This window comes from Manacus candei, unplaced genomic scaffold (genome assembly GCF_025592945.1).
Source record: "Manacus candei isolate 608988 ecotype Guabito, Panama unplaced genomic scaffold, ASM2559294v1 h1tg000028l, whole genome shotgun sequence".
In the NCBI taxonomy this organism is placed as follows: domain Eukaryota; kingdom Metazoa; phylum Chordata; class Aves; order Passeriformes; family Pipridae; genus Manacus; species Manacus candei.
Window position 1 is genome coordinate 13,467,086 of NW_026138076.1, and position 23,871 is coordinate 13,490,956.

The 23,871-nt window shown below is 35.3% G+C and overlaps 1 protein-coding gene across 25 annotated transcripts in view; it reads left to right on the forward strand.

The window, feature by feature from the left end:
* The window catches only part of PCM1 (pericentriolar material 1), a 40,976-nt gene extending 18,299 nt beyond the window's left edge, over positions 1-22,677 (forward strand). For 12 of the 25 annotated variants that reach the window (XM_051790234.1, XM_051790235.1, XM_051790233.1 and 9 more), the window contains 27 exons: positions 322-473; positions 555-684; positions 1,310-1,438; positions 1,876-2,066; positions 2,612-2,809; positions 3,734-3,956; positions 4,083-4,228; positions 5,191-5,381; positions 6,512-6,695; positions 7,033-7,391; positions 7,935-8,093; positions 8,908-8,964; positions 10,149-10,321; positions 10,406-10,534; positions 11,117-11,237; positions 11,550-11,687; positions 11,938-12,071; positions 13,112-13,246; positions 13,764-13,961; positions 16,237-16,296; positions 17,472-17,610; positions 18,251-18,399; positions 19,321-19,396; positions 20,426-20,676; positions 20,855-20,947; positions 21,065-21,188; positions 22,349-22,677. In XM_051790234.1, coding sequence (XP_051646194.1) covers positions 322-473; positions 555-684; positions 1,310-1,438; positions 1,876-2,066; positions 2,612-2,809; positions 3,734-3,956; positions 4,083-4,228; positions 5,191-5,381; positions 6,512-6,695; positions 7,033-7,391; positions 7,935-8,093; positions 8,908-8,964; positions 10,149-10,321; positions 10,406-10,534; positions 11,117-11,237; positions 11,550-11,687; positions 11,938-12,071; positions 13,112-13,246; positions 13,764-13,961; positions 16,237-16,296; positions 17,472-17,610; positions 18,251-18,399; positions 19,321-19,396; positions 20,426-20,676; positions 20,855-20,947; positions 21,065-21,188; positions 22,349-22,374 — 4,065 coding nt within the window. In that variant the 3' untranslated portion in view covers positions 22,375-22,677. The remainder of the gene's footprint in view (positions 1-321; positions 474-554; positions 685-1,309; positions 1,439-1,875; positions 2,067-2,611; positions 2,810-3,733; positions 3,957-4,082; positions 4,229-5,190; positions 5,382-6,511; positions 6,696-7,032; positions 7,392-7,934; positions 8,094-8,907; positions 8,965-10,148; positions 10,322-10,405; positions 10,535-11,116; positions 11,238-11,549; positions 11,688-11,937; positions 12,072-13,111; positions 13,247-13,763; positions 13,962-16,236; positions 16,297-17,471; positions 17,611-18,250; positions 18,400-19,320; positions 19,397-20,425; positions 20,677-20,854; positions 20,948-21,064; positions 21,189-22,348) is intronic. The other 13 variants (XM_051790242.1, XM_051790257.1, XM_051790255.1 and 10 more) reach the window with 8 other exon arrangements.
* Positions 22,678-23,871: the final 1,194 nt, after the last annotated feature.

The following is a 23,871-nucleotide window of genomic DNA, read 5'->3' on the forward strand; positions in this document are numbered from 1 at the left end:
GCCTCCCTCTTTCTTTCTTGATATGCTTGTGTGTTTCTGTCCACTGAGTCAGAAGCAAATGGTTTATGCATCTAGAATGAGACAAATTATCTTGCATTTATAGTGGAAGTTTCAGTAGTGTGAGCTTTATAGCTTTAAATTTTCTCATTAATTTAGCATAAAGACATGATGCCATGGTGATAACTTCTCAGTTCATGATTTGAACTAAAAGTAAAGCTATTCAGACTACTTGGTTTTGAAAAAATCAATTTGACAAATTAAACTAGTTACATTTTGTGTCAACTTGAAAATAGTCCAACTGCCTTTCTGACATTATTTCAGGATGATGATTCAGAAGCTCAAGGAACAATTGCAAATGCATCTAATATTGGTGACTTGTTGGGTGAGATGGAAGAGACAAAGCAACAACCAAACAATGTCCGACCTAGTACCAACAAGTTAAAAAAAGATGTACGACTAAACGAAAAAGCAAGGTAAACCTATTTGTCAAAGGATGGTAGTCATGCTTTAGACAACTTTTCACTGAGTAACATGTGGGTAACTTATTTATACAGAGAGAAGTTTTATGAAGCTAAACTTCAGCAGCAGCAACGGGAGCTTAAGCAGTTACAAGAAGAAAGAAGAAAACTAATTGAAATTCAAGAAAAAATTCAAGTGTTACAGAAAGCTTGTCCTGACCTTCAAGTAGGTAGAATGTATTTCTTTGCTTTCTTAAGCAACGAAAAATAATATCTTACAGGTTATTTTTCTCTATAAAAATTTGAAAAAACTTAAAATTGGTAATGCTTGTATACTGTAAGCAGGTGGACTTTTAAACCCAGAGAAGAGTTCTGCTGAAGTCATTCACTGTTCTTGCTCAGTGATTGATGTAGTCTTCAAAGATAGAGAACCTATTTTATTTTTAGCCTGAAATTTGTCTGTCCATACCTGCCAGTCACTGCTGCTTCACTTCTCTTAGTAATCATTTGCTGTGATTTCAGAACAGTAAGCATGATCAGCACTTTCTTGCATTTAAATTTAACTATACAGTGCTGTACTGTTTTTCATGCTCCTTGAAGAATAATTTCTTTCTCTGAAGTGAGCAGTAAATTATCAATACCTGTGCAACTAGAGCATTATATAATATTACGTAAATTAAGTTGTTTTGATTCCTAGCTAAGTTCTGAAATAAGTATTTAGACTTGATTCAAAAATACGTCCCTTTTCCCGGAATACTGATTTTTCTTACCTCAACTGTGTTTTATTTTAGCCACAGGTAAGTTTTAGAAAGCTATTATGCTCTATTTTACCATTTTGCTTTCTCTTCTAGTTGTCAGCTGACCTGGGTAAGTGCCCAGCAAATAGACAGACTTCACAAGCAACACTGACTCCAGCCATGAATGAGTTTAACACAGCTGGCAAGCCTTTATGTGATCAGTCTGTAACAGTAGGCAATGAGGTATTTCATACTTGATATTCTGTGACTTAAAAAAGTTCCAGGTGACTTGGACATGTTTTTAAGTACTTGGTGTGGGGAGTGGAGTAGTAGCCATTTTAACAAAACTTTTATAACTTCTTTGTTTTGTTTGTGGAAAGAGGGAAATCCTGACCTGAACTGGCAAGACAATTTTCCCTAAATAGAGTGGTTATTGCCAGCTATTAATGTGTAAGCTGAATGAATTTTGAATTTTTACTGTGAACGTTTGATAGTGTATACCTTAGACAAGTCATCCATAAAGAAAATGATGGAAGTATTTGAAACCTAGTTTATCTTCAGTGCATCTTACTTCCCTTTTTCCTCCAAAATTGTCTTAAATAATGATCTGGATATTACATACTCTTTCTGAAAATTATGGTAGCATTATACTCTTAATTCTTCCATTTTACTTCAAAAAGTTATGGTCTGAGATGAGAAGACATGAGATTTTAAGAGAAGAACTGCGACAGAGAAGAAAGCAACTTGAAGCTTTAATGGCTGAAGATCAGAGGAGAAGAGAGCTCGCAGAAACAGTATCTACTGTAGCTGCATCTGTTAGAAGTGAAGGATCAGAAGCTCAGTGTACTTCACAGCAGAATAAGACAGAAAAGTAAGAGCAAAAGTCACTCTGTGTTAAGCAGTGAGTGCTTCTGTTTAGTGAGATGTCAGTGTTGGGGCTATTTCCTGTGTTTGTCTGAGCACTGAATATGATGATATAGCAGAGCAGTAAATTAATTTCTTGACTTCTGAAAGTGACTGTTAGTTGGCAAGTTGCCAGTTTTGTGGGGTTTTCCAGCATATTTAATCTCTCCTGTTCTATAAGTGGATAAAAGTTACCTAAGAAGAAGAAAATGAATGGAAAATGCCAAATGATAAGAATAATTGTTCTTCATCTCTGTCCCATTTATAATAAAGTAGTATTTTTCCAAGACAGTAAGTAATTTCATTTAACTGTCCCAGTATTAGAAGAATACAAGTTTAATTTTGCATTGGTGAGATAATGTTTTAATGCATTTTGGTGCAGCTTGATTAATTGCAGATAGACAGACGTGTAATTGTCAACAGATTATTTTAATAATGTGTCATGAACTTAAAAAAAAACCCACTCCTTTTCAAACATCCCTGTTCTCCCCTCGCCCCTGCGATGTTCACTAGGACAATGGCTACCTGGGGAGGTTCTACCCAGTGTGCACTAGAGGAAGAGAATGGAGATGAAGACGGTTATGTCTCTGATGGAGTTGGTCAGGCAGAAGAAGAGGAAGAAGATGCATCAAGTTTGAATGACAGCTTCTCTATTTATCCCAATAACAACATACCAGAAAATGCCTATTTTGTTAAAGAAAACAAGGATAGGTTTGTAGCAATACTTGTTGATCTTATGTTTGTCAGAGTATATTTGGAAGGGGGTAGAAGAAGCATTAACTATAAGGCATCCTTACACAGGAAGGGGAAACTTCTTTCTGCATGCTAGGGAGGTGTGAGTAGTGGCATTTTCTTGTCTGAGTCTTTGTAGCTGCAATGCATATGACTAATTTGGTTATTTCTTCTCTTTTCAGTCTTATTAAATGTCTGCCATTGAGCTCTCCAGTTGTCTGGCAGAGGCTCCTGATGTTCCTGTGTATTTTTGATCAGCTTAAAAGATAATTGATCTGAAATTTTTGCTGTCATATAGATCAGTCTCTTTGTAAATAGTAGTTCAGAGAATTAAACTAACTCTGAAATTTTCCTTTTAAATTGTTGGCTGTTGTAGCTTTGGAAACTGTTTTTCAAGTCTTGTGAATATTTTTAACTCTTGCTTACCTGATTGACTTCTTCCTTAATAAGTTTTGTGTGGCTAAATGAAAATGCTATGTTAAAAGTAATGTAAATATCTTCAGATATTCTCTCTGGTTTTGATACCAAAATAATTTCAGTAGATAGTGGCCTTCTAGTTGGGGGCTGGACTTGTTAATGTGCTATGCTAGTGACTTCTGTTCTTACCTGGATTCATATTATATAGCAGTAAGGGACAATACTAAAAAAAAAAATCCAGAAACATCATAAGCGCTTTTTGTTTTTGACAGCGATAGTCAGTTGGGGAGATCTTATTTTCTATTTGTTTAGGGTAATGTGGGATTGACAAAATGGCAGGAGTGATTAGCTGTCACACTCAAATGGCTTGTGCCAAGTGACTTGTTGACGTACAACTGAAACGTAATTTGAATAATGGACGCGTCATTAGAAGTTGTTTGAAATGTTGGATTTTTTTCCTCATTCTTCATTTTTTTTCCAACCCAGGTGGAAAAACTGCCGTCCTCTTTCAGCAGATGGGAATTACCGTCCAATGTCTAAGGCCGGGCAACACCAAAACATAAGTATGCGGCGCCAGGAGAACCTTCGGTGGATATCTGAACTTTCTTATGTGGAAGAAAAGGAACAATGGCAAGAGCAGATCAATCAGTTGAAGAAACAGCATGAATTTAGTGTCAGCATTTGTCAAACTTTGATGCAGGATCAGCAGGTAGATATGAAGAGCAGTTGATTTGCTGTTCTTACTTTGTCTTTTTTTTTTTTTCCCCTAAATCTTTCCTAGCAGTGACTTCTGGTTTTGGTACTTTGGTCACTGTTATGTATTTTCTTTCCACAGACCCTCTCTTGCCTTCTACAGACATTGCTTACAGGCCCATACAGTATGATGCCACATAATGTTGCATCCTCACAAGTACATCTTATTATGCATCAATTAAACCAGTGTTACACTCAACTGACTTGGCAGCAGAATAATGTCCAAAGGTTTGTTGACTGTATTAGTGCTTAACTATGGATTTTGAAATGCTTCAGTAACAGGGAACATGGTTATGTGAATAAAAGATTACAAATAATGATTAAATATGAGACTTTTGAACTTTTAAGTTGATTTCAAGCTTTTGAAATTGTGTGCAACATTTCTGTTTTTTTTTTTTTTTTCAAAACTACTTTAACACCTTTGAGCAGGTTCTTTTTGAGTAATCCTCCTTCAAGAGAACCAAAAGTTGGCAGCTCTTCCAAAAATCTTTTATGATAGCTTTATTTGGCTTTTTTGATTTAGGCTTGCTTTCCTTGAATACACTTTGTGTCTGTAGTTTTTGCTGGACTACCTGGCAAGATTCTGGATTCTAATGGTAATAGAGAGCAAAACAGCTTTTTGTCCTTTCTTGGTGTTGTCAGTTAGAATTTATGCTTCTTACGTTTCATTTGGATGTCCTGTTTTTGCCTTCTGAACAAATGATCTTTTTTGAAAAAAGTTGTAATAGTCATTTTAATCGTTGCATGGAAGTTCAAGCTCTATATCTCTGCTTTGTATTTGGTAAGTGGTATAAAACTGTCCTCTCATACAGTTTTTTAAAGTAATATTAACTTCAGTTCTGCAAATATTTTGTGTATTTGGTTGTTTCTGTTGAAATTTCCTTTTCAGCATGCTTATTTCTTTAGAATGTAGTCAGTTTTTTGTTGTTCTTGTAACAATGTTTAACCTGTAAACTTGACCACTCCTACAGAGCAGTTGGTTTTAATCCTGTGCCTGTCTGTCACTTGAGCTTAAAGAGAAGTTATTTTTTTCTTGAAGTTATTTTTATTAACTGAATGGAGCAGTTCTGTACATACATTACATGGTGCAGGTGAAATTATAGGAAGCTCAAATTACTTTAGTGTAAATTGACAGTGTTTCCTTAGCATTCTTCTTTTTTCCCAAGTCGTTGTTTTTTCTTGTTTTCAAGGCTGAAACAAATGTTAAATGATCTTATGCGCCAGCAAGAACAACAGTGTCAAGAGAAGCCATCAAGAAAGGAGAGAGGCAGTAGTGCACCACCACCTCCATCTCCTGTTTTCTGTCCATTCAGCTTTCCTCCCCAACCTGTGAACCTCATCAATGTTCCAGGGTTTACTAATTTTTCTTCCTTTGCTCCAGGTGAGTATTACTATAGGGTTGAAAAGTGATATGAATTTCAAAAACTTCCATTCCCTCATTTAATTGAAATCTTAGTGTGAACTTGGTGAAATTTGGTAAATTTTCCTTTATATTGAGATGATCTTAAGCAGAAATTTAACGTTTATTCCTGAAGAATTGTATGTTTTTAATTCAGTATGAAAAGCAAGACCTTCTCAATATGAATTTGTTTACAATTGAAAATACCAACTCCATGAAGTTAAGGTTTCAAATGTTTGAAGCATTTACATACCTTCAGCAGTCATTTAATAGTGTTCTGGCTAAGTGAACTCTCTGATTTCAAAGTGGCACCTGATAATTATTTCTGTTTTTCTTAGAACTTCCAACACTCATTTTTGTTCTATATACCTGTAAATGGAATGTGTGAACTAATTTTTGTTCCCATCAGAACTGCAAAGTAACTGTTGACTTGGATACGGTATTCCTAATCTCATTATCAAATCTACTTTTGGTGTTGAATTTGAAATGGAAAAAAAAATAGGTATTTTATTATATAATCCAAAGTTGCCAAAACTGTCTTAATATATATCAGTCTTTTCAAGATGCCGGGAAATAGGCATAGAGCTAGACTGTAGATTGCAGATTCTAAAGTCTGTTTTCTACTTTGAGAACATATGTTAAATTATATGGAACTTGCACAGAAGAATAGCTATGTTCAGTTTGCCAATACCATAAGGATTTCAAGGTTAAAATTTAAGTATTTTGAATCTGTGACTTTTTTGGCCCTATAAATACTTGAACCATTGGAACTTTTCTTGTAAATTTGACAGTGTTTGAAGTATTCAGGCAGACAGAACTTTGACTTTTTTTGGAACTGTTATTTTTACTTTCACTTATAGGAGCTCATTACTCGGATTTCTTGAAGGACCTTTATCTCCACTGATGGGATTGTAGTATTCAGTAGTGTTCGAAACCTGCATTTAAGATAAATTCTGATTCTTATGGAGCTTTCATTATGAAAACAGTTCTTGCTTACTTCCCCACTGTGTTTTTGCTTCATAATTTTATGTTTCCACACAGTATGTCTCGAATTGGACTTTTATAACAAATAAATGAGGTAGGATCCTCTGACTCTCTTGTTTACTTTGTAGGTATTAACTATAATCCAGTGTTCCCTTCTGGTTTTGGAGATTTTGCACACAATATTTCCCCACACAGCAGTGATCAGCAGGAGCAACAACATCCTCTAGACAATAATGCTTCTGGTAAAACTGAGTATATGGCATTCCCCAAACCTTTTGAAAGCAGTTCTTCTAATGGAGCAGAAAACCAAAGGTATTTAATGTCAAAGTGCAGTTGTCCTTTAATAATTTCTCCTCCCTTTCTTCTCCCTCTTCTGGGGCTTGTGGGAATTCATCATTTGTGGAGGGAATTTATTGTAATAGGATTATAATAGGTTGAAATAAGTGATAGTTGTGAATTTCTGTAATTTGCAACTTCAAAGGGTTCTCTAGATTTTTTTTTTTCCAATGTTCAGTTGGTGCCTAATTAACAAGGGCAGATAACTTGCATTATGGATAAACTATTGGCCTGGTAATACATGCTGTTTCTATCTGAGAGACTAGGTTATGATATATTGAGCTCTGTCTGTCCTTCTTTTTCTTTCTGACAGAAGGAGTCATAGACAACCTGAAGAAGAAATGGAAAAAAGATCAACTTGGTTTAATGATAGCCAGGAAATGAAAAAAGATGATCAGTTTCAGCTGAGAGCAGGTTTTGCAGTTTCAGTACAAAATGTTGCTTCTGGTCACAAAAATCAGTCTGATATGAGCCAGAGAAGAGAGTTTGATGAAGAGTCTTTGGAGAGTTTTAGTAGCATGCCTGATCCAGTAGACCCAACGACTGTGACAAAAACATTTAGGTCTAGAAAAGCATCAGCACAAGCAAGCTTGGCATCAAAAGATAAAACACCCAAATCAAAGAATAAGAGGAAGAGTTCTTCTCAGCTAAAAGGCAGAATTAAAAATACTGGTAGGTTGTAAAGTAATCTTAAATACTGTTGCAAACTCAGCTTGGATTGTAATCGTTACATCCCAGAAAGTTTGCTCTCCATAAATAGTACCTATAATAATGAAAATAAGTTACTGAAATATGAGTTCATTTTACATAATGTAACTACACAAGGTTTTTTAGTATTTCAGTAAACAGAAAGCATACCTGATTAGAGTATCACGATAGTGAAAGGATCATGGATGCAGATACATGAAGATCTGGAGTAACCAGGAACTGGTTACATCTTCATTGTCTTCATGTTCAAACTGAATGGTTTGCTGAAAGATATGCTTCAGTAAAATACTGAATGAGAACAGGAGGACAGTACAAGATGTATAGTTGTATTGTTGCAGTCACTAAGCATTTAGTACTACTGTATGGCTTCAGTGTACAGAGGAAAATTTTTGGCTAGGAAACATCACTGGTGTTTTGCATTTTTAAGAATGCCCATGAACAAATTTTTAAGAGTAACAAAACATTTGTAAGCTTTTTTTTTTTATTTTTTCCTTTTCCTCCCATTAGGTTATGAAAGTGCAAGTGCTTCTAGTGTGTGTGAACCCTGCAAGAGCACTAAAAGCAGGCAGTCTGATGAGGTGGTTCATGCAAAGGTGTTTAGCAAAAGGAATCGGGAACAGCTGGAAAAAATAATTAAATACAGTAGATCTACAGAAATGTCTTCAGGTACTCTTTTCTAAATGTCTAATTGTTTTCTGAACTCTGAGTAAAGGACTTCCATACTTAGTTGCTAGTGTTATTAATACCTCCATACTTAGTTGCTAGTGTTATTTAATAAGTGGTGTATTTTGACAAGAAAACAGTACTGTATATTTAGCATGTGGATTTTCCATTTCAATTTCTAAGGATGCTTCAAACACAGAAGTGAGTAAAAAGTTTGATACTGATTGCTTTTGTGTGTTTTCTGTAGATTAAGTACTTGATAAAAGTAATTTAGAAACAAACCTGTTACTGTAAGACAAGCAAAAATGTAGCCAGTCTTGCCCAGTTGTTGGTGATTTTATGGAAGGTAAGGGCACAACTGATGAAACTTCGTTGAGTGTTTAAGCTACATCCTGTACTGCATACATGTCTTTTTTCTACTCATGCTTAAATGAGCTCCATCAAATATAATTCAAATTCAACCATGTAACATCACATAAACCCTTACATTTTTGCCATCTGCTTTTCTTATATCTAGATCATAAAAATACTCTCCTGTGTCTTTTTAGGTTCTGCCAGTGTGTTTGTTTTGTTTGAACGATGTAGAAATTTTAGTCGTCACAGAACAATATCCAGCTTTGCCAGCGTAGCTGTGTCCACACTAAGAGCTGTTTATTAGTATGTGTAATAGCTTTTACTGGTCAAGTGCTCACAATAAGCAGCTCTGATGTGGTTTGGATAACTAAGCAGTCTTCCTTCTGCTGTTTTGTATAGACCCTGTCTTTATTTCTGGTGCGCATTTTTGTGTTTATCACTGTCTATCCCCACTTTCCTACAGCGCATGCTAGGAGAATTCTGCAGCAGTCTAACAGAAATGCATGCATTGAAGTGCCAGGTAATGCATTCACTGCTTAGCTTCAACAATATCCTATTACTTTTTTTTTTTCTTCTCTTTGCTTTGGTCCTATAACTCACTGTTTAGCAGATGTTCAAGATTAGTGCTATTGCGGCACCTTCCCTATAAACAAGACGAGAAGTTAGTTGTAATTTGCATGAAATGCACTGTTACAAACTACTTCCAATTACATTGTGGACAATGTGTTTACCACTTTGTTGATAGTAACAATTACAAATAGAAAATATGCAGGTAGATAGTACAAAAAAACCCTAATTTTAGTAGGCATTTTTAGTATGTTTAAAAGCTGCTATTATGTTTTATTAGTGGGGGAGGGAAGCAATTTATGGTGACTTCTATCAAAGGTGGAAAATCTTGCCTTTGCTTAAAAATACTGGTAAACTATTTGCAGATAATCATATTGCACAGTAATGTTTGCTGTGTTGCTAATAACTTCATTAACTTGAATACTAACAAATACACATCTGTTAAACTAAGCTGAGTTTTCCAAATTTAACTTTGCTTCCATTCAGCACTTTCCAAATTATGTACGTAATAATTGTTGTGATGCAAGGATAATCCCTAATTTTCAAAGGAATGGGAGAGATAAGGAATACATTGTCTTCTGATACCTATGTAATAGGGCTTAAGGGTAGGAGGTTTTATGTGAACTCAGGAGTGATACTAGATACGTATGAGAATGTAGCATTTATGCTTGTGTGGCAAGGAGTGGCTTTCTTGAATTCAGTCTTGAGCTTTCTCAATGCTGTGTCGCAAAAGTGTGGACTACTTGTATAAACTTGAGACTTTTGGTTATCTTGTGTGAAATATCTTAAAACTCGATTTTCAGTGTTGAATACCTATTCTGAAAGCAACATTGTGGTGTGTACAATATTCTCTTTTATAAAAAAGAGTACTTTCTAAAGGTATCGTTGAGAAGTATAAAGAAAATTTTTCCTATGAATGCCTTATATTATATTTTGTACATAAAAGATTGCATAATTTCAGAATGTTTAAATATTTGCTCTTCAGGACATGAGTAAGCTTTACAAAAGCAGCTATATAATGGAATCTACAATGATTGAGATATAATTTGTGTACCTGTAACTTGCATACCTGATAGGCAGTTGTCTTTCAAATGGATGCCTGTCACAGACTTAACAAGTTCCTTTCTTTTTCTGCAGAAACTGGTAGTGATCTTTCTATGTTTGAAGCTTTGCGAGACACAATTTATTCTGAAGTGGCAACTCTTATTTCACAAAATGAGTCTCGTCCCCACTTTCTTATTGAACTTTTCCATGAGCTTCAGCTGCTAAATACAGATTATCTGAGGCAAAGGGCTCTGTATGCTTTACAGGTATGCACAAAATTGTTGATCTTGTGTATGAATCCAACAAACCTTAGATCCCTTTTTACAGCATAGATTTATTACCTTTTCCAGGATATAGTAACCAGACATTTATCAGAGAACAATGAAAAAGGGAAGTGCGCAAAATCACTGAATTCTGCAACATGGATGGCATCAAACTCTGAGCTCACTCCCAGTGAAAGCCTTGCCTCTACAGATGATGTAAGTTTTCAAATTCAGAAGCTGGTTTACTGGCAGCTTTTTCTGTATTTCAGTTTATGCGCTTGCTTGTCTACTGAAATATTCATACTGGTGATTGAATTTGCTGAAATTAGTATGGACTTTTCTAAACAAATAGTTGCAAAAGAATCCTTATGCAAAAGTGATAAAATATGGTAAGATTCTTGATGCTGCAAATGAATGATGTGTCAGGAATGAATGGAACATGAAGGGGGATGTAAATAGTAAACTGATATTCAGAAAGAGCCCAAATCCTTTTCTGCGTAGGATTGGGGCAAGTACTTATCACAAGATTCTCCAAAAATTTTTGCTTTTTTTGATTTAAGAAATCATCGATGCCTTCTTACAGTTTCTTAGGAGTTTTATAGTTAAGTCTTTGAAAGAGATATGGTAGAATCACCTGATAGATATATATCCTGAAAGCAAGGTTCTTCTCTAGTCAGACCACCTGGTGACATGTCTTGATACCACAGCGTGTGGCTGAAGAGAATTGCTGGCTTGTTGACACATCTCTAAGAGTATGGTGCATTCTTTCTTTGTATTCAGTTGTTTGGTGTTTTTTAGGAAACTTTCGGCAAGAACTTTCCTACAGAAGCATGTCAAGATTGTGAACAAAATGATGCAGACAATGGGAGTACTATGTCTACATCTTCAAATTTTGAACCCTTTGCCACTGATGACCTTGGTAAGAATGATGTGATTTAGTGTTGTGTTACTCCTTCCCTCCCAAAATGCCTGCGATTCTCTGTGCTTTAGTAGTACACTGTTATTCGATTTTTAGTGTGTAATCATATTTTCTGAAACAAAATATAGATAAATTAGCTTCTTGTGAAACACTTTAAGTTGATCACAGTGTGTAATAAGATATTATAACTCAACTACAATTATACGTAGATTTCAAAACTTGTGGCGTTGAATTAATTTTTATAATTGTTTACTTGTCTATCAATTGAAAACTTTTTATATAGATTAAAAAATGTTTTTATTCTAAATATAGGGAACACAGTGATTCACTTAGATAAAGCTTTGTCTTGGATGAGGGAATATGAGCGTATGAAAATTGAAGCTGAAAGTACCCTTGACTCTGAGGGCTGCTCTAGTAATTTTCAGGGTGCTTCTACTGCTAAATTAGAAGGTATGCGCATATACACATATTTTGCTTAAGTTTTAGAAAATAATTATTCTGACTATGAAGAATCATTTAATTGGCTGAATTGCTTTCCTCTGTAGTTATATTGAAAACCTAGCTAAGTTTCAAAGGATATTTGCCTACTTAAGGAAATACAATTTATTTTTTAAAAAGGAAAATATGTTTTTGAAATTGATATTTCTTTAATAGTAATATTGAATGTCTTAACTGTGCCTATTTTTAAAATTAAAACGAGGTCCAGGTACCAGTGAATGTCAGCCTGTGCCACAGTCAAGTGAAGTTTCTGCTGTTCCATGTCCTCGTATAGATACTCAGCAGCTTGACCGGCAGATAAAAGCAATTATGAAAGAGGTTATTCCTTTTCTGAAGGTAAGAACTCTTTGTAATATAGTGTGAATTAGAAGAATAGGAAAAAGATTTCCATGACTGGACAGAAGAATGTAATTTAAAATTGATCACTTGCATCTTAGAAACAGCTATAAGTTGCAGACCTTGCTGATGATGAAGTAAAAACTGAATTCTTCCGCAGAAAGGTTTTGTGGAGCTTCTAGTAGGAGAAAGAAATGGTGAGGTTTCTAGATTTCACAGGGCTGGTGGACTTGACATCAAAAAGAATAGAGTTTGCTTGCTTTGGAGCAAATAGGAATGTTTGAGAATGTAGTTCTGAAATATTTGCTGCCTTTCAGCAAAGAGAACTGAGATAACTGATTAAAACTGTTACATATAAGGTAACAAGATATTTTTAAAGAATAGCTCTGAGTTGTTGATTTTTAGCATTATTTTCTTAAGTTTACAAATGTCTTTAAAGTTGTTGAGAGCTTGTCAACTTCTGTGAATACAGAGCAGAAATGTACTGCTTTAAAGAGGGAGAAATAGTCACAGTTCCATCTTTGCGAGGTGAAGAGCAGAGAAGATTGAGTTTTAAGATGCTTAAGTCACCTCCCTGTTCCCTTTTATAGTAGGCACAGTATATAAGCTTAGCTTTGTGTAATAAGGTTCTCGGTTGATACTAGGTTTAAAAACTGAATACTGTTGCCATGCCAGAGTTGCACTGCCTGAAGACTTCTGTTTTGCTTGCAATTTTAAAGCTGCATGTAACAGTAGATATCTTAGCATACACTTTAATACACAGCCACAGTATATGAAGATTCTTAGTTTGTCTAAACATTATAAGATGGCATGTACTCGTATTGGAAAAATATATAATATTGGAAAAATAAAGCTTTGTGTCATGACCAGTCAGTCATTAGAGAAGTATGGTCTTTGTGAGATGGATTAGGACCTGTTTGTGGAGTGCTGTTCCTTCACTGGACAGGTGATTTTTTTTATAAATTAGTGTCAGTATTTCAGTTGATGGCTAACTTTTCTTTTGAAGTGATAACTAAGCTCATTCTGTGATACTTGTTTAGGAACACATGGATGAAGTATGTTCTTCTCAATTACTGACATCAGTAAGACGTATGGTCTTGACTCTTACACAACAAAACGATGAAAGTAAAGAATTTGTGAAGTTCTTTCATAAGCAGCTTGGCAGTATACTTCAGGTTAGTAGTTTTTCACTGCTGTTGGCTAATGAGCAACACACTAACCAGCTTCCCTGAAGTTGTATTTTACAGCTTCAATAGCATAGCTGCAGTTCTCCTTCACCTTTGATACAGTGATGAGGTGTTATCTTCTTTCCCAAAATTTAAGATTTGCCATGCACAGAACTGCTTTTTCGTCACTGCCATATAATGAGAGGTGTATCCCTGGCCTGTGGCTGTCTTCAAGGAGAGCTCTGGTGATGCTTTTCATGGATATTTTATGTAAATTCCTGAAAATCAGTAGTTTGCTCCTTTTTTTTTTTTCTACAAGCATGCAGTTTAAAACATGAGCTTACTAAACCCAGTGTTATGTGACTAGAGATTCCTCTTAAAATCTGTTTAAGACACTAAAACATTTGAAAAAAATACAAGCTATTATATACGTAACTAATTTTGAGTTACTGGGAATATGAACAATACTTAGTCTTTGAAGTTTGAAAGCCTGTTTCAAAAACTGAAGAATTATTTCTTTTCACAGGATTCACTGGCAAAATTTGCTGGTAGAAAATTAAAAGACTGTGGGGAGGATCTTCTTGTGGAGATCTCTGAAGTGTTATTTAATGAATTAGCCTTTTTTAAACTTATGCAAGACTTGGACAACAATAGTATTTCTGTAAAGCAGAGATGTAAACGAAAAATAGAAACTACTGAAGCGATACAGTCTTATGCTAAAGAGGTTTGTTTTATTATATTTTTTAAAAATGTAGCTTTTCTGAGATTGTTATATATGTGTATTTCCTAAACTAGTTTGATTACCTTATTTCATATGTTGTATTTATTTATTTATTTACTTATTTTACTAATTAGTACTGTGTAGTCACAGTATTGCATGAACTGGTTTTCATCAATAAGGACAAGTCCTGCTTTATAGCTGATGTCTGTTACAGATAACTAATTGTGTAGACTTGGTACATAATTCAGAGGAAATATTTTAATGGTTAAATGTGCACATAGGAAGGAGTAGACAAGTGTTGAAATAGTATTAACATCTGGGGCCACTGAGTAATTGGTTTAACCCCAGTAGGCAGCTCAGCCCCACACAGCTTCTTAATCACTGCCCTCTGGTGGGATGGGGAGAGAATGAGAATGGTAAACGGAGAAAGCTCATGGGTTGAGATAAAGATAGTTTATTAAGCAAAGCAAAAGCCATGACCACAAGCAGAGCAAAACAGGGAACTCATTCACCACTTCCCATGAGCAGGCAGGTGTTCAGCCACTTCTGGGAGAGCAGGGCTCCATCATCTGTAATGGTGACTTGGGAAGGGAAATGCCATCACTTTAACATCCCCCCCTTTACTCGCTCCTTCCTCAACTTTACATACTAAGCATGATGCCATATGGTGTGGAATATCCCTTGGCTCAGTTGTGATCAGCTGTCCTGACTGTGTCCCCTTCCAGCTTCCTGTTCACCTTCAGCCCCCTTGCTGGTGGGGTGGAGTGAGGAGCAGAAAAGGCCTTGACTCTGTGCAAGTGCTGTTTGGCAGTAAGAAAACATATCAGCTGTTTTCAGCACAAATTCCAAATGTAGCCTTGCACTACCTACTCTGAAGAAGTTTGACTGTCCCAGCTAAATATTTTGACACATTTGGTGTTCTAGTTCATCATCTCTTCAGTTATGCCTGCAGGTTTCCTTGCAGTAGCTTAGTTTGGCACCATCTTTACCAAATTCGAGTAAGTTCTATGAAGTCATCATGTAGTTGGTTTGTTGGCATATGCAGAATCACTTTCTAGACTTGCAGTGTAAAATATACATAAACTTTCCAGAAATATTCAGGACTTTGGACATATTCTTGCTCTAAAAAAGCAAGTTTGGATTGGTTTTCACACTATTTACATTTTTAATTTTAGTATTGCTTCTATTAGGAGCATAGCTGCTTTTTTTTAAAGTTGTATAAACTGTTTACAGAACAAACAATAAACTAGATTATGGTCATGTATTTATGATTTCAGTGTTCTTTCAGGTTTCTTCTAGAAACACTAATAGCAAAGCAAACCCTTAACTCATTCTTATTTTAAAATGTCAACAGAAGATACTTTTTGAACCTGTCATAAAGTCCTACAAGTATTTTTAGGAGTGCCATCAACTATATTTCAAGATAATTTAACTTAGATGTACCAATAGCATGCCTAGTAGGAGGGAGACTGTGGAGTGCCCTGGAAAGAGGCCAGAAGAACACGCTGAATCAAAAAAGATTTGGACATGACTTCTTGTTTTATCTGAAGTTACTCATTGGGCCCGTGTTACATAAGGATTTGGTTTATACACTGCTTTGAGAAAACATGGAACCAGCTTAGGTTCAAGGCTTCCTCTCCTCTCCTGGAAGACAGGGAATCGGGTTTAAGGTCAATGTTTACTTCGTTGCTGCGGCAGCACTTCAGACAGAGCCAGAGATGAGCCAGAAGTGGTAGGTTCTGGTTACTTTGTACAGACCTGCACAATTATCTCTGTGTGGTCTTCTCACAGCCCTCAACTCTGGAATCCCGATGCAGGCACATTTTATCTTGTGTGATTTTTGTGGCTCTCTTGATTCCAGTAAAGTAACCAATATTAGATTGCTTGCTGAAAAGCACAGTGCTTTTGTCTTGATCAGAATTAGAATCATAGAATGGTTTGGTTGGAAAGGACCTTAAAGATCATCTAGTTCCAACCCCCTGCCATGATGTATCTAATTGTATATGTTAAATATGATTCGACCACAGACTGTAGAATTAGCCCAATATAAACATAATTGTTTAAATAAAAAGGGCTAGCACAGTTTTTTAATGCTTTGCAACTGTGAAATTTTGAAGACATCTGTGTAATACAGAAATCCCTGTGGCTTACTGCCATTTTAAGATAGCAGTTCTTGGTAAGATTGGCATTTCAGCCTGGCTTTCATGAAGCCCTGGTTTGGTTCACTATTTCCAAGTTATTTCAGTTTGGAATTGAAGATAATTTGTGTTTCTTCTAGGCAAAAAAAGGTCTCCAGGTGGATGTTTGTTCATCTGCTGAAGATGTCGATGAGGACAAAGTATGTGTATGCTCTCAACTGTCTTTATTCTTCAGATAGTTTCACAGATCACTAAGTCTTACTGTTCTCTGTTATAGGAATCAAGTATTTGTAAGGATCCTATTTCCCAGTATTTAGAAATTTATTAATCTGTTATTTTCAGTGATTTACTTTATCAAACTAACAGAGAAACTTGCAGATTCCCTTCTTAAGGAGAGCTTAAATATTTTTAGCAATTAACACTTTATTTTTTAATGGTATGGAATAAGTTTTTTTTACTTTCCATGTAAGGGAGAAGGTAGATGTTCTGAGTTGGGACACATGGTATTTGAGGTTTCAGAGCCCAAGTCTGCCTGTGCTCTGAGTATTAAATATAGTGCTCAGAATTTCTCCTTTTTCTTTTTAAGTTTGCTTTGAAAACCAATAATATAATTGTTTGGGGAGATGGGTTGTGTATGAAGTTTTGTATTTTCTGCTGGAATGTTCAGCTTTCTCCAGTCAAGGGAATGATATAGGTAAAGTACTAAATAGAATGTTGATTGCATTCCTAAATGGGCATAGGTGTGTGGATAGGCATGTATGCTCATGGAGTCAGTGCTTTCTCTTAGGGCTTAGAGCTTCTGTCACTGGAAGTAGAAGGGGAAGCTGTATATTATTTGTCATGGTTACTGTAAAAGAGTCCTTTCAAGATCTGGAGCCAAACTCAGGGCTTTGTTCATATAGGAGGAGCAGAATTTTCTCACTCAGTGTATTTAGCAAATCATTCAGCAGGGAGACTGCTGAGTAGCTATTGCTAAAGAAGTGAGAAGCTGCTGTTAGGAATATTTTTACTTCTCGTTTAGAAGGAGCAGGAAAGTTGCTAGAAGGTAATAATGCAGGTGTGTCTTTCTTCTTGCTAACAACAAATCTAAAGAACCTTTTTTCAACCTTTTCAGATAATGAAATAGTAGTTACGAAGTCCTTGATAGCTATGTCTGAACAGTGCATGATCTCTCATAGGAAGTTCTGATGGTCTGTTTTTTAAGGAGTAGCTCTGCAGTATTCATTTCAAGGCCTTAAGGACTACTTAAACAGATTTTTAGTCTGTAGATACTTCTTTATTTTTGAGAATTAAAGGTGACTCCTTGATGCAGAAACCATAGTTTAGTCTTCAGATAAACAAACATGAAATTGCATAGTATTCCTTGTTTCCCTAGGACAAGGATGAGACTGAAATGGTTAAACAAGTACAGGACTCAGAAATGTGTGCTGGTAATGGAGTTCCTGAAAGCAATAGGTCTGATGCATCTGATCAAGAGGAAGATGAGGAAAGTGATAGTGGTCCAGTGGCAATAAGTAAGTCATGTTTCTACAGCTCATTATTCTGTGCTTTCACTGTAGTTTTGAGCAACTTAATTTTACAGCAAGATTTGCATGAAGTACTACTGCGTAACACCTTCTCTCACAGATTTTCTTTTCTAGTCAGTCTTTATTCAGTGAAAGCTTTGCAGTACTATATTTACTAGTGTCATGTGAAGGGTTAAACATTCCAACTAGAGGAGCTTTTGTTCTTTGTAATTAGTAGATCTGTAAAAATACATTAGAATCAGATTCATTGTTATGTATCTTGTCTCAGCTAAACCTTTAACCTGAATGATGTGAAAGCTGCTGAAATTTTATGCAGTTTTTAATTTAAATAATGCGGGTTTTTAAATATGCTTCTACTTAAGCTTGCCTGTTTTTATTAATTTTTTATCCTGTTTTTCATCTAACACCAACTACTCCTGGCTTGGATTCCTTTACCATTTACATTCTTTGCACCAACTTGTTTAATAACTTCGATCACACCAACACAGTGGTGTTTGTTCATAATATAGCTGATGTAAAGCATATGGATATTTGAAAGTTAAGTCATTACTGTATCTTAATTTTAAAGAACGTTTTGGAACAAAACTGATCATTGCAGGAAGGTGGTTTTACATTGATTTGCCTTTAGGTTTATCAAAAGCAGAAACCCAAGCTCTGACTAACTATGGCAGTGGAGAAGATGAGAATGAAGATGAAGAAATTGAATTTGAGGAAGGACCTGTTGATGTGCAGACATCACTACAAGCCAGCAGTGAAACAACAACTGAAAATGAACAGGTATCGCCAAAACTGTAAATGCAGAACAAAGCTATGCTGGTGCACAGCTTTTCAGTACATATTCGTATGTAACTCAGTTTTTCTTGTTGCACTGTTTTCTTACTATAGAAAGTAGAAGAATGATACAAGAAATTGCATGATACCAATAGCTGCTACATAAAAAATATAGCATTCCTCACCTGAATTTATTATTGGTATAGCTGATGCCAAAATAGATGGGTGGACACAGACAAAATTAATGTTTTCATCTGCTCTCAGAGAGAAAAAAGGTTAAACAGCAAATGAAAAGTTAAACTTCCAAAAAAGGATCATGTTTTAAACCTTTAACTGGTTCTTTCTCTGTTTGCAGACATCAAGTTCTAGTTGTGAGCCACTGACTCCTGTATTCTAGCATGTCTTTGATTTGTCTTTCCACTTTATCATGTGATGATTTTTTGTAGAACAATGGTGAAATGTTATTGTCATTTCAGTGTTAGTTGTCTTTAAAATATTTGGATGTGTGTGACCTGGTTTTGGAGACTTGTCATGTCTTTATATTTCAGTAAATAAGATTGACTTCTGAATCTCTTGAAACTTTGGTTTACTCAACAGGTATTAACATTAGAAAAGGACATAACTGGAACATTTTACTTTAAAGGCTAAAACAATAGATCTTTTCTGTGGAACCAGAGAGTTTACCTGGCAGCTACTATAGTGAAAAGAAAATGTTCAAATAATACACGTGTGTCAGTGTTAATGGTTTTGTAAACTATTGTTGACCAGCTGATGAATAGGGAGAGTGAGACTTGCTTTGTTTCAAACTAGTGAAAAGATGAAATCATGGAGCAGGTGTGCAGTGTGTTTCTAGTTACTAAATTAGCCAATAAGATACGAAGCTGATCAGTAGAATTTGTTGTAACTCGTTTTTACCTTCCCCAATAGAATTCAAACCAAGAATTGAGTAAGGCAAAAAGTGGTGAGATTTTGTCATCAGAACAAGAATCTGTTAATATTAAAGGTAAGCCCTGTATGCAGTAACTGAGGGACTAACACTTCCATAAAAATTTACATACTGTGAGAATTATCTTGGACATTGCCTGTGAGACGTGCAATTAAGAGAAAGATGATCAAATTTGCAAGAGCTTACTGGACTTCTTCATGGAACTGTATCAGTTGCCTAGATATGTCTGTGTTGATACTGACACAGCAAATCTTTTAAAGAGAAAACCTGGAATAATCTGAGATAGGTAGATGTGGTTTTGGTGCTTGATGTGAGCATGAATTTTTGTTGATTGTTGCAGCCCTCGACATACAAGTGTAGCAGAGTAAATTTGTTACAGTATTTTGATGTTTAGATTTGTCTAGTATTTGCTTTTTCTGCTACTACCCTCTTACTAGCAGTTGAAATCACTTTGTGTTTTAAAGATTTAAAGATCTGGTTTTTTTCTCTGAGTAATGCTGTGTTGTAACTGATTAAGAACTGAAAAATCATTTTCTGTCAAAAGATGGAAGCCCACCGGGTGGTAATGGACGTTACTTCTGATGTAACTGTTTTTATCATCACCCTTCCTGTGTTTTTCTGTTGCAAATACTGGGTTTGTTCTTGGCCTATTTTTGTAGACTAAAAGCAATATTTGAGTAGATCTTGTGTGGCAGAGTGTTAAGGAATTTATTGTTCTATATTACATCTCCTGCTACTTAGAATGGATATTTTATAGTAGGTCATTTAGTTCTGGGAATTGTTTTTTCTGGGTTTTGTTTTGGGTTTTTTTAACTGTTTTGAGTCAGAAATCATGTCATGTACTCTCATGTGATAATTGCTTATACTTAATTGTATGAGAATACAAATAACTCATGTTTTATTTCAGTCAGCTTTGTGTTGATCTGAGAGACTAATTCACTTTCATTGCTCATTTATGGCTTTGGATCATAATTTGTAAGAAAATAATAATCTAGCATTTTTGTACACTCAGAATCTTTTACTATCTATTTACTATTTACTATTTTACTACGTTTTACAAGATAAAACGTAATTTTGTGTTTTTAGGTGAACAAGATGTGGCTACAATTGTGCCTCATTACCTCAATGTCAAAGAGAATACACCACCTTTAACAATCAATACCCCAGAATCCTTTATAGCAGCCACTGTGAAAACAGAAGAATCAAGCTCATCTTTACCAGTAAATGAAACACAAACATTGGATACCACATGTGCAGGAAACAAATCCGGTGCGAGTTCTGAAAGCTCCATGGCTGGCAGCCCTGACACGGAGTCCCCTGTGCTAGTGAATGAATATGTGCGTATATTTTGGTTAAGATACATCCAAGAGACATGAGAAACTTTTTTCTATTTCAGTGTTATTTCTAGTTTGCAGTCTTGTTAGGCATTGTTTTTTTGATATACTTTAATAGTCAAAAAGTGAAAATAGAACAAAATAGCACTATTCTCTTAAATATCACTATTTTTATTAACAGGAAGCTGGTTCTGGAAATGTAAGTCAAAAATCTGATGAAGATGACTTTGTGAAGGTTGAAGACTTGCCCCTCAAACTTGCTGTATACTCAGAGGTATTTGGCTACTCTTTGTGGGGTGTTGTTTAGGAGTGCACACCCTAAATGTCTTTATTATCTGGACAGCACAAAAAATTATCCAGAATTTTGAGATTTGCTTTCTCTGTTATGAAGGCAGATTTAATGAAGAAAATGGAAACAGAGGCACAAACCAACAGTTTGTCTGATGAATTACTGGATGGAGGTGGAGCTCGAGATCAAGAATTAGTAGGAGATGCCCAAACTTTGAAAGAACCTGGTAAAGATTATTTTCTAAATCTTACATGCAAATTGGGAATGCACTCTGGAACGCTAGAATTCAAATATCACTGAAGTAAGGAATTATTGTGGTGCTGAAAGAATATCGGGTTTTGTTACCATGCATTTGAAAATACTTTATTGATATGAAGGGATTTTGCCTTCCATGTCTCTTTGATATACTTCTGTTAGATTCTGTCACTGATAAAGTCATAAAAATTAACATATGTAAAGTGCATGTCACAATGTAATGGTTTTGAAACTTAGTCAAGTGGAGTAGTATTTTTGTTTCATGTTATGCAAGCTTGGGTTTAATTGTTATTATCTGATTTAATAATGCTCAGTATAATTTTCTGACAGACTGCTCAGTGTTTTTGTGATAGAAAAGTTCAAGAGACTTTTCAGAATAGTAAAATATCTCTTCCAGAAAAGGAAATTATTTTTCGTAAGAAGCATAACATGAGGTAGAAAAAAGTTACAGTGTGTATGATAGCAATAAAAATTTGTCACTTTCAATAAACAGTATTTATGCAGCTACAAAAACTTAATGGTAATGCAGGTCAGAGAATTTTTTTTTTTAATATAATGTTGATATTGTGACAAAATTGCAGTATTAGAGACTTCTATTCTATTGTTAGACTTGTAATTCTCCAGTGGAGAATACAGTAAGGGTGTATATAAAGACATGAAATGGGTATTCTCATAGTAGCAGTTTTCTGCTAGTGTAGCTAGTTCCAATTCCTCAAATATGCATTTTTTAATGCATTTGCAGTCACAGCATAGATTTTTCCAGAACAAAGTGCGAAGAAAGGTGCATCTTTCCTTCCATTTCATTCACTGCCAGTCAGCATTCTGCTTGTCACAGCCATGCCAGCATAAGTCGTGCATCCATTTGATGGATACTGATGCATATGCCTGCTGTGGGAGTAGTTTGTCTGGGAATGCCATGCCACACCAGATTTGTAGGTAGCACTAAACCATTCTAATCTGTGTATTTGGGGATGGCTGTAGCTGTTCAAGTAATCCATGGCTCAAAATGCTTGTGAGGATGAAATATTTCATCAAGGTACTTCAAGGGATCTAGAAGTTGAAATGTGGTCATGAGCTGTTTTTGATGTCTTGTAGCTATTAGATAATGATGAGTGTACTCTTACTTTACAGAAACTTTTGGAACTCAAAATGCATGAGAATAACCTGAAGATATCTGCATTTATAAACTCCATGTATACAAATGCATACAGAAGATCAGCACTAATTTCCCATAATTCTGGAAGTGTATAAAAATGTAAAATTTTTGACACACTGCCTCTTAGGATAGGTATGTGAACTTCTGCCTGTGGCAGTTTAAACAGCTGGAACTGAATTCACTTCAGTTTTGCTGCACTGTTCTTTTTCTGTCTTTAATTTTTTATTTTTTATTGTGACTTGTTTAGTAATTTTAAAATTGTTCAAAATAGTAGTTTTAAATAAAGTTTGGACTTGTCTGTAAATTTTGTCTTTTGAAAAATTTTCCTTTGGCTTGCAAACTGGTTTTCTGAGTTTGTTGCTGGAAGTTAAATGACTTTAAGTGTTGGCATACTTGTAGCAGTTTGTTACTTCTCTTACAAGAAACACTGCTCATTTTCCTGGGACAAGAAATTCTTGTCTGACTAAGTTTCTCCATCTTCTGCAAATACGAGGTGTAGACACAGTACATAACTACATGTTGCCTTTATAGCCTAGAGTACAGCCGGTTTGTAACAAAAAAGTTCCTGTTCATGGCCTGTGGAATTCCTTTGTATCAGCACATTTATCTGAGGTGAACTTAAAATACCCCAAGTGTGTAGTTAATTGCAGAAACCAGTGGTATTTTCCTGCATTTTCTGTTTTGCACTTTCAGCGTTCAGAGGAATAAGCCTGTCTGAAAATGCCAGTATCCTTTCACAGGTAACAGTTAAAAGTGATGTAGAATCTGTTCCTAAAGTATTTGACTTCAATTGGAATTTCCTAAATTTCCTTACAAAGTTAATGTTTTAAAAAAACAGTCAGCAACTAATGGAGTCTAATGGTAAAGGTGGAATTAGAATTGTAGAAAAGTAGATTGGAAAACTTTCTTCACTTTTTCAGACCAGAGTTACTAATAACACTGAATCAAAAAATTGAGCTAGAAGTAGCTTATTCAGCAGATCTGCTGCATTATAGACATCCCGTTTACCTTAAACACAAGGCTTTTCTCACAGTAGTTAAAAAGCACTGGTCATCTTTAATTCAGGTTTATGGTGCTTGTGAGGTTAGTGTGATAATATGGCTATATACCATGGGTGACAGTCTAGTGACAGTGAAGCCTAAATATGTGTGAATGTAATTCTTTTGTGATTTAATTTTTTAGTTTGTTTGGAGTGTCTCTAGATATTATGAGTGAATTTTGAAATGGCAGCTTATGGTCACATGCTTCTCATGTCCAAAAAAGTTACTAGCAAAAGGTACTGTGCAGACTTTAAACTTGAGGACATGAAATATATTGTGGCAAAGGTAAACCTGTGAATGTGAAACAATCAAAGTTATTAATGACTAGTTTAGCCCAAGAATCACTCAGTAAACCTAAAAGAGGGCATTTTTTATGAAGTAGAACAAGATTATGTGTGCAGGTTTGAAACAGGTCTAGTTTATATGGTGAATCATTAAATTCTAAGCTCAAGAAAGAG